The sequence below is a fragment of the Ctenocephalides felis genome, unplaced genomic scaffold (genome assembly GCF_003426905.1).
Source record: "Ctenocephalides felis isolate EL2017-DRISC unplaced genomic scaffold, ASM342690v1 CF-g0.4_SCAFFOLD_03571, whole genome shotgun sequence".
Taxonomy (NCBI): domain Eukaryota; kingdom Metazoa; phylum Arthropoda; class Insecta; order Siphonaptera; family Pulicidae; genus Ctenocephalides; species Ctenocephalides felis.
In genome coordinates this window covers 53702704-53716409 of record NW_020539725.1, presented here as the reverse complement: position 1 = coordinate 53716409, position 13706 = coordinate 53702704, and the positions used below count along the sequence as shown (strand labels likewise).

General features: G+C 30.1%; 2 protein-coding genes across 10 annotated transcripts in view; one reads left to right on the top strand and one right to left on the bottom strand.

The window, feature by feature from the left end:
* The window catches only part of LOC113384512 (delta-sarcoglycan-like), a 287433-nt gene that overhangs the window by 234073 nt on the left and 39654 nt on the right, over positions 1-13706 (top strand). The window lies entirely within an intron of this gene.
* LOC113384511 (actin, cytoplasmic-like) lies at positions 1291-12153 on the bottom strand. 8 transcript variants are annotated; one of them, XM_026622229.1, is made up of 7 exons: positions 10489-10563; positions 10294-10415; positions 7138-7230; positions 3785-4037; positions 2316-2454; positions 1635-2021; positions 1291-1573 (listed from the first exon to the last, which is right to left on the bottom strand). In XM_026622229.1, the coding sequence occupies exons 3-7, from the start codon at positions 7182-7184 to the stop codon at positions 1344-1346; spliced, it is 1056 nt and encodes a 351-aa protein (XP_026478014.1). In that variant the 5' UTR covers positions 7185-7230; positions 10294-10415; positions 10489-10563; the 3' UTR covers positions 1291-1343. The 8 variants fall into 8 exon arrangements, with proteins under 8 accessions (XP_026478014.1, XP_026478016.1, XP_026478017.1 ...); XM_026622231.1 differs by lacking the exons at positions 10294-10415; positions 10489-10563 and adding an exon at positions 12135-12153; XM_026622232.1 differs by having other exon boundaries at positions 7138-7213; positions 10292-10551.

Here is a 13706-nt window from a genome sequence, read left to right as displayed (position 1 = left end):
TGATTATACCAAAAAATGTTTTATTGAAATGCATTTATATTAATTAAAATTTGTTTGCTTACCTTAGATCTATTTGAAAATTATTTTGATTAACACATAAAATATTAATGCTTTTATAATTAATATTATAAATACATCAAGTAAGTGATTGTATTTATAAAACTTAAATGCAAATGTTAAAATGAACCTTCCTCCAGCAAGCAGAAAAGCAAAATGTCACTTTCTGCAAGATGTCAACATCAACATAGACCTGAGAAATTTATTTCGAATATCGACATTACATGTCGATCTTGCATATCTTTTTAATTTTAAATATTCTGTATAATAAATTATCACTAATGTTTTTGTACAAAAATAATATACTCGTATAATAACCACAAATCTTATATAAGAAATTATAAATTCTTTTATCACATAAATTAAATATTGATAAAAAAATTGTAACAAAATTATAAAAAAATAATATTGTAAATAAGTGAGATTCATATATACATATATTCTAAAAGTATGTAAAGAACTTGTAATTATTGTCTATATATATAAATAATGTATAATGCAAATAATATATGAACAGTTATGTAATGGAGTTTTTTTTATTTTAACATTTTTCACCAGTAAATATGATATTGAAAATATATGAAAAAAATCATGAAATGTTTCAAATTTTATGCAAGATTTCAATATTTTAGGTTTCGTACACGTAAAATAAAAAATTATAAAATTTTGTGAGACTTGCTGAGATTTTTTTTTAAATTTAAAATTCACTAAAATAATAATAAAATAAATTCATATTTAGAATTTTTTTGCAAATATTACAACAAATTTAGGTATTAAGGTCAAAAATTATAAAACAATTATGAAAAATAAAAATATATAAACAATTATAATAAAAAGAAGTACAAATATAAAAATTATATTTATAACAACAGCTGAAACTTTTTGTGGATTTTTTTTATTAATTTGGAAGCTTTTGAGTCCTTGGGAGCAAAGAAATTCGAAAATGTCCATATTAAGGACCACCCCATATATATATATATATATATATATATATATATATATATATATAATTATTATTATTTAAATATGTATAATTACATTAAAAGTGAATATTCTTTTAATATATTAATTTATTTCGTGTCATCTTACTAAATTTACAAAAATACATCGACGATACTGAGAACTGATCATATAAATATAATATAAGCTTAACATTTGAATATATAAATAAATATTATATAAAAATCCTAATAGTATTTAAACCTACTATTAATTATCACTATAACTAATGATTTAACAGCTGACTGGAACTGGAATGATTAAATATTTATACTAACTAGTATTTTCTAACAGTAACATTTGGCGTGAACTACCGATGGACCCATTTCTTCATATTCTTTACGAGTGACCCACATTTGCTCAAATAATGATAAAGATGTAAGAATAGAACCTCCTACCCAGACAGTGTTTTTCCTGTCATCTGGTGCCTTGATTTTAACTTGGACATTTCTTGGAGATAATTTGTCTAACTCCTTTTGAAGGCGAGGTACAAAACCATCGAACAACGTTGAACCACCTAATAATTGAAACATTTTTATTTATTTTAATCATCATCATTAAACAATATTTTATCTTACCTGTTAAAATTATGTTGGCAAACAAATCTCTTCTAATATCCATATCACAGGCCATAATAGAAGAAAAAACTGCTTCATGAATACCCTGGGCCGTAGAATCTATCAAATAAGTCTTAAAAAGAGCCTCTGGACATCTTATACATTCATCAGTCATTGTGATAACAGTTCCATCTGGTAACGTATGTTTATTTTCTGTTTTAGGACCTTTCAATTCTTCTTCAAAATTAAGAGCAATTCTACAAAATTGTTCTTTCATACTATGAACCACTTTTCTATCGTCGGGAGTTGTGAGAATGTGTCCACGTTCTCTTAATAGTGATATTAAATAATTTGTGAGATCCATTCCTGCGCAAGGTGAGTGATGGGCAGCCTTAGGAAGTGCATAACCTTTGGGAAATATAGTTATATAAGGTAATAAATCAAAGTAAAGGATGTATTAGGGTAGGGCGGTGCACAAAGGTCTAATGTGACCTTAAGCCATAATATTGTGTAAACCAAACCAATTAACAACAAATAACACGTATCTCCGCTAATTCATCACTGTAGAAATCAGTTTTTCTTTGCTGTTTTTCAATCATTTATAATATTTTTGCCCCATAGGCGGGATAAATTGGGACGGCCAGGTGGCAAACAAGTCCAAGGTCTAATTTGTATTTGAAAAGGATTTTTTAAAATAATTACCTTGATAAATAGGTACGGTGTGAGAGACCCCATGTCCAATGTCTACGACGACGCCTGTTGTCCGTCCACAGGCATACAGGGACAGCACTGCTGGTGTTGCCAAAAACATTGCAGGCGTTGAAAATTTCTCAAACATTATCTAGAAATGAAGAATAAATCTGAATAAATCATTCAGGAGCATTTAAATAAAAGTATAACATTTTAGATAATAGTTTTGTCGACGTTGATTCATATTTGAATTTTCTTTTGAAGCCTTTAAAAAAAAACATTAAATAGATTTTTTTTTTAATCCATTAAACGTTTCGACACTTGATCTATGTCATTATTCAGTAATCTAAAAAAACATAACAGAAATACAAAAGTTGATAATAAATATAAATATATAAAATGAAGAAAATTATATACATAACAAACCAGGAAAAACAACAGAAAAATATAATTATTTAAAATTTATTAAACACTAAAATTGTGTAAAAGAATAATATACTAAAATTTTAATAAACGAGAGAAACTGATCAAGGTTACGCAACACGTGTGGTAGAGTGAGTGGAAGCGGGGTGTAAGAAACAAAAGAGGAACAGAGAAAGGATGGAACGAAAGGAAACTTTCGTCGACGCGGTGCTTACGCGCTTCGATATTTGGTCTCTATGCAGCTAAATAAGCAGTACGATTGCTTTGAAAAGAAGTTTAAAATTTGCAAAATATTTCAAAATAAAAAAAAAACATTTTTTTTCAAAAATGTTTTTTTTCGAAAAAAGTTATTATTTTTTCAAAAAATTAATATTTCACAAAAATCTGATTTTTTCAGTTTAAAAAAAATAATTTTTGGTACGGGAAGTACAAGCAATTTGCCTTAAGGCACGATGCCATGCACCACTAGTTTGTTTTTTTTAGTTATTTGAGTTATAAATTCTGTAGTTAAGTTTAGAACGTTTTTGCTACTTTGCTTCAATATTTATCTCTTTGCTTTATTCTTCTCTTATTATTTGCTTCTATTTTATATTAAATCATCATATTACGGATATTATTTTCATGTAAATTCTATCCTTTGCACTCTTATTTATTTAAATTTTTGTTATTATTTATCAATATTGCTAGATGTTAATTATTTAACCAATGTAATAATTATTGAAATTAAAAAAAAAAATATCTCATTCAGTTAAATAATTAGAAATTCTAATTTGTTATTGTAATTTTTGAGATGTGTAATTTTAAATTTTGAAATACATTTTTATTGATAATAATTGGAGAACTTTGAAAATTTTAATAATTGGAAAATTTAAATAACTGGGCTGTTTGCAAGCCCGTACAGCAGTGCGGAAAACACTGCCGTAGCGTAAAAGTTGATTTGAAAGCTGGAATTCTTCATAAAAACTGATCTATTGCTGAAATTTTGGAAAGTGTGAGAAGATGTTTTCCAAAAAGGTGTTTTCTATATATTACTGAACTATTAGTCCGTTACCAATTACCTGTGTCATTTTCGTTCGATTAGACTTTTCGGATATGGCCGATTCCGTCATCAGTATCGGATGCTCTTTAGTGTCGACTTGCAACTTTTCGGAAAACGTGTCGCTCCATATTTTCTCCATTGTGTCCCACTCGGTGATGATTCCTCGCGAAATCACGTCGTTTGATGTTTTGCTAAATGCTTCCGTTCTATTTGGATTGTCGCTCGACAGAGGTATGGAAATGCGCGGAATTTCATCACCGGACAGACCGAATCTGAATATAAACATATTGTGAAATTAGTAATGGGGAAAGGAAATGTGAGTTTTGATGTAAATGAGGTCAGAAGTGGCGGGAATAGCTCAGTCGGTAGAAGGACCGACGCGTAGCTAAAGGATACTCGGTTCGAGTCTCTGGCATATATTTATATTTATTTATGTTTATATTTATACAACACAATTATACAATTGTACATACAAGGTTATGTACTTAAATTAACGTAACTTAAATTAATACATAATAATACATACCATATTAAATAAAATATAATTTAAAAAACAAATGTGTACTCATAACCATACTCTAAGTTTCGCCTTTTATGAAAAAAAAATTAAAAAAGACAAAATAATTTACGCATAGAATTGTCATATGATTAAAATTTATTAATATATAAATAGATGATTTGATATAGAATAGAATTTAGAAAAATATAGAATAGAATTAGAATAGAAATTAGAAGAGAAAAAGAATAATGTAGAAGTCAGGTATAGGATTTATAGACATTATGTGATATAATAAAATTAATATATAATATATTAAAGATACTATGTGATATAACTATGTTAAGGCAAATTGCTGGAACTTCCTGTACCAAAAATTAAAATGTTTAAAAAAGATTCAATTTTCTTTTAGAACTGTGAAAAAACGATTTTTAATATTTTTAAGTTTTCTGAAAAAAATGGATTTTGAAAAAAAATTTTGAAACTCTTGAATTTGTTTTCAAAGTAATCGCGACACGTTAGCTGCGTACAAACAAAATATCGAAGCGCGTGGGCGCCGCGTCGCAGTATAACGTAAAACATTGATTTGGAACCCATACAAAAGTGAACAAAATTTGTTATTATTATTAAAATATATATAAAATATGTGATAATTTGATATGCATATGTCTAATAATCATTTTTGTCCGCCAAATGGCATTTTATTCACTTTTTTATTGGATCTCCGCTAGAACTACCTTTTAAAAAATACCTTTGGACGCTTCGTTCTCTCAAAAAATCAATTACAATTTCTGGAACTTTTTGCCCCGTATCTTCAAAACGGCTTGACCTGCCTTTATCAAAAACTAATCAGCACGTCTCCTTATCAATACGAATCAAACGTTTTTTTAATTATTCAAATCGGTTGACTCGTGTTCACGAAATAGTCGACAAAAATTTGAAGCCGCACACACAATAACACACACACACATAAATACACACACACGTATAAACATTTTTTTAAGGTATGCCATAATGTTCAGAAACCTATAAAAAAATTTATTTTCGATTTTTTGCGATTACTATAACCTACTCTGCAGGAAATTAATAAAAATAGTATAACAAGGTAAGTAATCAGGACAAGAATTTTTCTTGCTCCCTTGCTCCTTGGCTACTAGGTTTACTATGCATTTAAATGCAAACGTTCTCGTAGACAATGTGGTTTCCTTTCATGTTATTATGTGGCTAAGAAATTTTTTTCAAGTGTGTCTCTTAATTATGCATATTGTTACGATGAATAAAAATCACACAATAGATGCTAAATGTATAATGATAATGTATAAGTCAAAATGTCACGGTATGTCAGAAAGAAACAATCTACTGTGACATGCTGTTTTTGAATTGCTGATAATCTTATTGAATGAATAAATAAACACATCACGATGCTAACACTATATGTATGAAATATACATGAACTTAGGAAAAATTTAGTTAGTAATTTAATAGATATACTACTGCTTGATATCAGGCTGACCAAAAACCAAACTTTTGTTGTAACAACACTCTCCTCATCATATTACGAAGAGGAAATATTAATCATTACTACTGCTTGATATCAGGCTGATTAAAAGCCAAACTTTTGTTGTGACGACACTCCTTTTTATCATATTAACGATTTGAAATATTGACCATTACTACTGCTTGATATCAGGCTGATTAAAAGCAAAACTTTTGTTGTGACAACATTCTCCTCGTCATATTACGAAGAGGAAATATTGACCATTACTACTGCTTGATATCAGGCTGACCAAAAGCCAAACTTTTGTTGTGACGACACTCTCCTCATCATATTACAAAGAGAAAATATTGACCATTACTACTGCTTGATATCAGGCTGATTAAAAGCCAAACTTTTGTTGTAACGACACTTCTTTTTATTATATTAACGAGTTGAAATATTGACCATTACTACTGCCTGATATCAGGCTGGCCAAAATCCAAACTCTTGTTGTGACGACACTCTCCTCATCATATTACGAAGAGGAAATATTGACCATTACTACTGTTTGATATCAGGCTGGCCAAAAGCCAAACTTTTGTTTTTCTAACACTCTCCTCATCATATTACGAAGAGGAAATATTGACCATTACTACTGCTTGATATCAGGCTGATTAAAAGCCAAACTTTTGTTGTAACATCACTCTCCTCATCATATTGCGAAAAGGAATTATTGACCATTACTACTGCTTGACATCAAGCTGACCGAAAGCCAAACTTTTGTTGCGACAACATTCTCCTCATCATATTTCAAAGAGAAAATATTAACCATTACTACTGCTTGATATCAGACTGAGCAAAAACCAAACTTTTGTTGCAACAACACCCTCCTCATCATATTACGAAGAGGAAATATAGATTTGCGTAGTAATCGCAGAAAAATTATAAATGAAAATGTTTATATTGCTTTGAAAAAAAGTTCAAAATTTTCAAAAAAAATCAATATATGAAAATAAATTCAATTTGTTTCAAAAATGTCAAAATTCTCAAAAATCTAATTTTATTAAAGTTTTCAAAAAAAAATTGCCTTAAGGTACGCGGCCATGTACCACTAGTTATTGATTAAAATTAATTATACAAACGTATCGGGAAGTTCATGCAACTTGCATAAGGCAAAATGCCACTTACAACTATTATTACATTATAAAATGTAAAATATCCTGTTTTATATAAAAATGTAAAAGTATACCGTCCACAACTAAAAATTTTGTCCAATACGAAAAAGGCATAAGGCATACTATAAGTCCATCATTACTCATTGTCGTTGCCTCTCGGACTATTATAATGTTTGCAATTTGTATGACGCATATATCAGTTATTATACGAAGTTTTGCTTTACCTGCATGATTCTGATCCATTGTCAACAACAATTGCCTCTCGATACATTCTGATGGAACAATCACTTTTCACACGTAGCCGGTTCTCACGTGACCTAGAGATATTTATGTAATGATTAATTAATTTAATCGCTTAGCAATAATAAATAATTTATTGTTATATTTATTACCGCAATATTGTATTGAGATGCAGAATAGACAAACAAACTGTGTTAAGGAAAACATTTTTTGTTGTATGGTAAACAAACCTGTTCTAAGAACTAGTTTTTGCATTTTTGATATCGGAAATGTAATATGATGCATCTAAATCTAAAATGTTTATATATGCTAATTCTAAAATATTGTAATGTTTGTCTGAAGAATGCTTGGTCTTAAATTTTTTATTACTTTTAACTTCTTAACAGCATTCTTCAACTCCGAATAAATGCCAGTTGAGAATTTGAATTTATAAAAAATGTTGAATTAACACGTTAATAGCCATGTCAGTCATACTTGTCTGAGCTAAGGGGACGTCCATTAATCACGTAATCGATTTTTTAAGAATTTTTGACCCCCTCCTCCTTGGTGATATTCAAAATTATCCCCCTCCCCCATCAAACATCACGGGTATTTTTAGTTACGAGAAAAAATGGTAAATTTTTGGATTCTTTTTGAAAATGTTAGAATTTTTTTTAAAGAATCAGGTAAAAAATATACTCCTCCCTTCTCCACGTGTTATTAACTTCCCGTAGGGTAAGTTATTGTAATGGGCCGAAAATCGGAATTGAAAATTTTTACATTTCTCGACGTTTTGAAGGTTTCTGAACATTTTGGCATACCTCAGAAAAAATGGATGTGTGTGTGTGTGTGTGTGTGTGTGTATGTGTGTGTGTGTGTATGTATGTGTGGATACAAATTTCCAGTCACGTTTTAGGGCGCACGGATCAACCGATTTGAATGGTTCAAAAAACATTCGATTCCTATTGATAATGAAAAGAGCTGATTAGTTTTTGGCAAAGGCAGGTCCAGCCGTTTCGGAGATTCGGAGCAAAGAGTGCGGAAAATAGAAATCGAATTTTTGAGAGAACGGAGTATCCGATTTTAATGATCTAAAAAACATTCAATTAGTAATGATTGGGAGAAGTGTTTATTAGTTTTTGGCAAAGGCAGGCCCAGCCATTTCGAAGATACGGAGCTAAATATGTAAAAATGGCAGTTTTTGAGAGAACTAAGCGTCCGATTTGAATGATTTAAAAAACTTTCTGCTTGTCTTAACAAAATAATTGATTTTGGAAAAAAAAAATTTTGTTCAATTTTTTTTTTTTTTTTTTTTAGTTTTTTGTTGAAACAAATAATTTCAACTTTGCAATTCAGTTTATATAATTCTTATAAATATTAGACAATGTTACAATATTTATAATAATCTATTTGAAAACATTCAGTATTCCTCGAACATTTCGTTACGGTACGGGAAGTTCCAGCAATTTTCCTTAAGGCACGATGCCACCCACCCCACTAGTTTCGTTTTTTTTGTTAAACCCCCCCTCCCCTTGAAAACCCCTTGTTTAATGGGCGTCCCCTAAGAAGTTCTACATGAGCCGTATCAAACATATATGTCTGACATACATGATTTGGTAAAAGAAGAAAAAATGTTTGAATATAAGGCCATGTCAATGATAAATGTGTGACATAAACTAGTGGGCTGCATAGCATCGTGCCTTAAGGCAAATTGCTGGAACTTCCCGTACCGTAAACAAAAATCTTGGTACGGAACTCAAAAAAAATTACACAAAATATGTACACATTATTAAAATTTCTATAAAATATCTGATAATTTGATCTACATATGTCCAATAAGTATTTATGACCGCCAAATAACATTTTTTTAACTAATTTTTATTGAGAGTCCATAACCGCTGGACCTGCCTTCCTAAAAATTTAATCAGTTCTTCATCTTGTCAATACAAGTAAAATGTTTTTTGGATTATTAAAATCGGACGCTCCGATCTCTTAAAAACTGAGTTACGGTTTTTGGCACTTTTTGCCCCGTATCTTTGGAACGGCTAGACCTGCCTTTGCCGAAAACTAATCAGCACGTCTTTTTATCAATACGAATCGAATGTTATCTGGATTTTTCAAATCGGTTGATCCGTGTTCCCGAAATCGTCGACGAAAATTTGTATACGCACACATACACATACATACACACTTGCCGGAAGTTAATAATTACCAGTTTTTTCTGGAATTTTGGCAAAAAAAAAATTTTGTTGATACATTTTCAACTACATTATCAACTACATGTAATTTTTTTTCGAATATAAATGGTGGCAATTAACGTGTTAAAAATTGAACCAGACAATTATAATTGAAACAATTTGTTTTTATTGCTTAAGTTTTTCTGAATAGTTAATATTATTTATAATTGTAATTTTCTGTTTTTATGTAGGTGCTTCCTACATCGGTCATCATATGATTTAAAAAATAAATAATAATAAAGCATTTGTAAAGATTGCTGTAATTCAATTAATTAAAGTAATTCATTCAATAAAAAAACATTCTGCTACCATAGCCAACGGATGCAGTAATAAAATTAAAGCCCTGAAAAATCAGTGATCATATTGTGTGGGTGACATCTTCAACCATGAATACTCAAAGGTTCTTAATGTTTTATAAAAATCTTATTACCAATAATAATATTTTTACATACTGCACTCTATAAATACTTATAAATTCATATTCACAAATCCTGTAATATGATAACTGTAATCTGTCGAAGTTTTGAATTTCCTAAATCCTTCAAAATTTTTGGCTGAAACATGGACGAAAAATTTTGCACTGTCTTGATATTTATAACTGCTAGGATGATCGTCACAAAAAAAAACTAATAAATACGAGTCCTTATCAAGCGGCTTCATTAAATGGCATTTAAATTTTTGCAACCGGTACAGCCGTTTTTAAGATAACGTCGGTCAAATTTTGTCTCACTAACCCACACACTTTTTCCAATTACCAAAATTGACAATTGACCAAAACACTTGATAATATAACACTAACGCTATTTTCTGGCGACAACATAAACTTCAAAAATTGTTCTATTAATTATGAAATTTCAATTTAGGTCACTGATAATTTTTGTACCACATTCACCGGTGTTACTTATTAAATAATGATCTACTTACTACGTTTCCTTGGCACAAACCTTGTCACTTGAACATCTGATCACAAACTGTATTTATTGAAACAATATGAATCACTTTTTCTGTTGCTAAATATGATAGTTAGCATAGCACTGCGAAATATACTAATATCAAACATAATTATTGTTACAGATAAGATTAGATAAAATTTTCAACTAAGTATACGAGATATCTCACTTTTGGAACAGTCGCACCGATGGCATGTTATATTATTTATGGTTTACCTTTGGATGTTTCATTTTAGGCGGTTAGTTTTGAATAATTTTGAGACACCGAAACAAAACACCGCTCACTATGTATATATTTAGTGATACTCATTTGAATTCGAATAACATTGACATGAGAAATGAATTTCTGATATTTCATGAGTGGGTGAACGGAATAAATACGATGTTGAAATATTGTTGTGATCTGTTACGCGAGATAATAGTAGGTTTATTTATTATATGGAAATTTTATTCGTTAGAAGAATTTGTGTAAAAATTCCAATGATGTGCAAGTCAGACTCGTCCACTTTGAAATACGAAATCGATGAACACTGAAGATTTTGTACAAATGTGGAATCTGGTTATTAACTTGTCCAAAGATAAGATTATGTTATTTTATAACAATATATTTTTTCCAAGTTTCAAATCATTTTGAATCGTTTAACACCAAAATTGGTAAAAGTATGTGAGGGGGCGTTCATTGATCACGTGAGGTTTTTCGGGGAAGGGGGGGATTGTCAAAAAATCACAAAATATCACGTAGTGGAGAGAGGGGTATAGTAAGATATCACGTGTATTGATTTTTAACTACTTTTTTTAAAAAAAAAAATCATATATTTTCAAAAAAAATCAAAAATTTTACAGAGGGGGGTAATTTTGAATATCACCATGTATAACCAAGGGGGAGGGGGGTCCAAAAATCCTTAAAAACTCACTCAAGTGATTAATTAGTTGAAATTTGATAATTCGTCGACGATTTTTCAAAAACGGCTGCATCGATTTGGTGAAACTCGATAAGGATAAGATTTGTGAGAAGATCGGACGAACCACTTCTTTGTATTTAGCAAGACAATGCAAAATTTTCCGTTGTAGTTTTAGCCAAAAATCCTGAACCGTTTTTGAATATTTAAAAACTTGTCGAAAGATATTGGCTGAGAATTGTGTTAATTTTTGGTAAAGACCGCCTGAGCCGTTTCTTCGTAATTTATTTTATATTTTCATGCAACTTTTTTGTGCAAAAACACTAAAAATTTTCTATAAGTATTCTTTTATAAAGAGTATAATAATGAGTATATTTATGATGATGTATCTATGGGTTCCAAACCCAAGTTTCACTGTTAGAGTGCGATGCGGCGCTTACGCGCTTTGATTTTTCGTTTCTAAAACAGGTATGGAGCGCGATTGCTTAGAAAAAAGTTCAAATTGAATTTCAAATTCAAAAATATTGAAAAATCAAGTTTTTCAAAAAAGTCATTTTTTTTCCATAATTTCAAAATTTTCAAAAATCTAATTTTTAAAATTTTCCAAAAATTTTAAAACATTTAAAAAAAATATTTTCGGTACGGGAAGTTCCAGCAATTTGCCTTGAGGCACGATGTCATGCTCCACTTGTTGTAGTTTATTTTTAAGTCAATTTGGAAAAATTAACCCTTTTCACTCGGATGCCGCCGGTAAAATACATACTAAATCCGGAATTAGCGAGTGGAAAGGGTTAAATAAAAACTTATGCTGAACATGTATTGTGTACCTTTAGTTTCATGTAGCATCAGCAAAATTCAAATCGATTGTAATAATTAATAAAATGACGTTATAAAAATAATAATTAAAAAAAATTACGTTTTCCATTAGATTAGCAATTTTCGCAATAATAAGTTAGTTCATAACTAATGAGTTTTTGGACTTCAATATGAAGTTGTAATAAATGTACTGTACTAAAAGTCTATTTCACTATTGATTTCAATTGCGCCATGTTAACCACTTTATATTATTTTCACTGCACCATTATATAGTATAACTATCACAAATTTTTCAAATTATTTCTTCCAAATTTAATTTGAAAATTTGAGCGGTTTCAAATGCGAACGCACCGCTCTCAGTACCGTTACTAAATAACAAAACATATATATGTTATATTATAATATGAATACATAGATCACGTTTTCATTGACTGTCTTGCGTAGTTTGCTCAAATGTATGTACAGTTACGTATGCTAGTAAATATTGTGAATAATTCGATATTAATTTGTGTACATTCCACATCACACTAATTGTAAGCCTAGTTATGTAATGCCAAGGTCTACGCAATTGCGAACCAAGTTTATCTGTATCATTTTTCTAGAGGATAAATATTAGGCGTAAGAGCTAATATAAACCCCACACATAGGAAAATGGTAAACCGATGGGTTGCCTCTCATAAAATACGTTAGGTCATAAGTCTTCAACAAACAGCTTATAGAGCATGTAGAATAAGAGTTCTGATTGCTGTTGAAACAATAAAAAAAATCTAGAGAGTTTTGTGTTGAAAGCACATCACTCCTAAATTCCTGGTTGGCGTCTTTTTAACCTAGGAAAAAAGCAACAACTGGATGTTAACAATATTGAACTCAAAAATTTCCCTACTTTTTTTTAATAGCGATCTGTCCTCATTATGAGTATATTCAGTAATTATGTAGACTAGTGTATGGCTTGATTGTCAAAGGTTACCAGCAGTTAACCTATCACAGTTGTGACTAATGACTGCACTTAGAAAAAATTTTTGACTTTATATTTTATATTCAGCAACGCCCATGAAAGTCGATTTTCTTCTCTTGACTTAAATTTGAGATCTATAACCAAGCAAAAATTTGATATCATGCTGCCTGATATCAAGCTGACCCAGTTCTTCTTAAAAAGGAAAAGCCCAATGTGTATAGACAAGGTCTTTTGGCTGTACACCTGTAAATTTTACTGATTTACTGTGCTGTGTGGGATATTAAATTCTCTAAACAACCCAATATTTGTTGAACAGTTTTACTTTTTTATTATTATTATTTGAACACCAACTAGAACAATCTTCTATTCTTTCTTTCATTATCAATTATGATGTATTTACTGCTAACTACCTATCTTAGAAGGCCACCCGATGTTTGTCATAATTTTATTCTATAAACTCGAAAAGAGCATTGTAATATATTGCAATAGTGGCCTAAAAGTTAATTTTTCCTTGGTATACTATTTGGGTCCTTATTTTTACTTTTTATAATTAAACCGCTTTTCATAGGCCTCTAATATTTTACCACGGTCAGTTTGGGCATAAAATCTACCATTGTGCTAAATTTTACATCAAAATCCAGACGAGCAATGCGCGGGTTCTCCTTCTTAGTACTGCCCGATATCCGGTTGTATGGGGTGCATGGGGTTGAGCTCAAA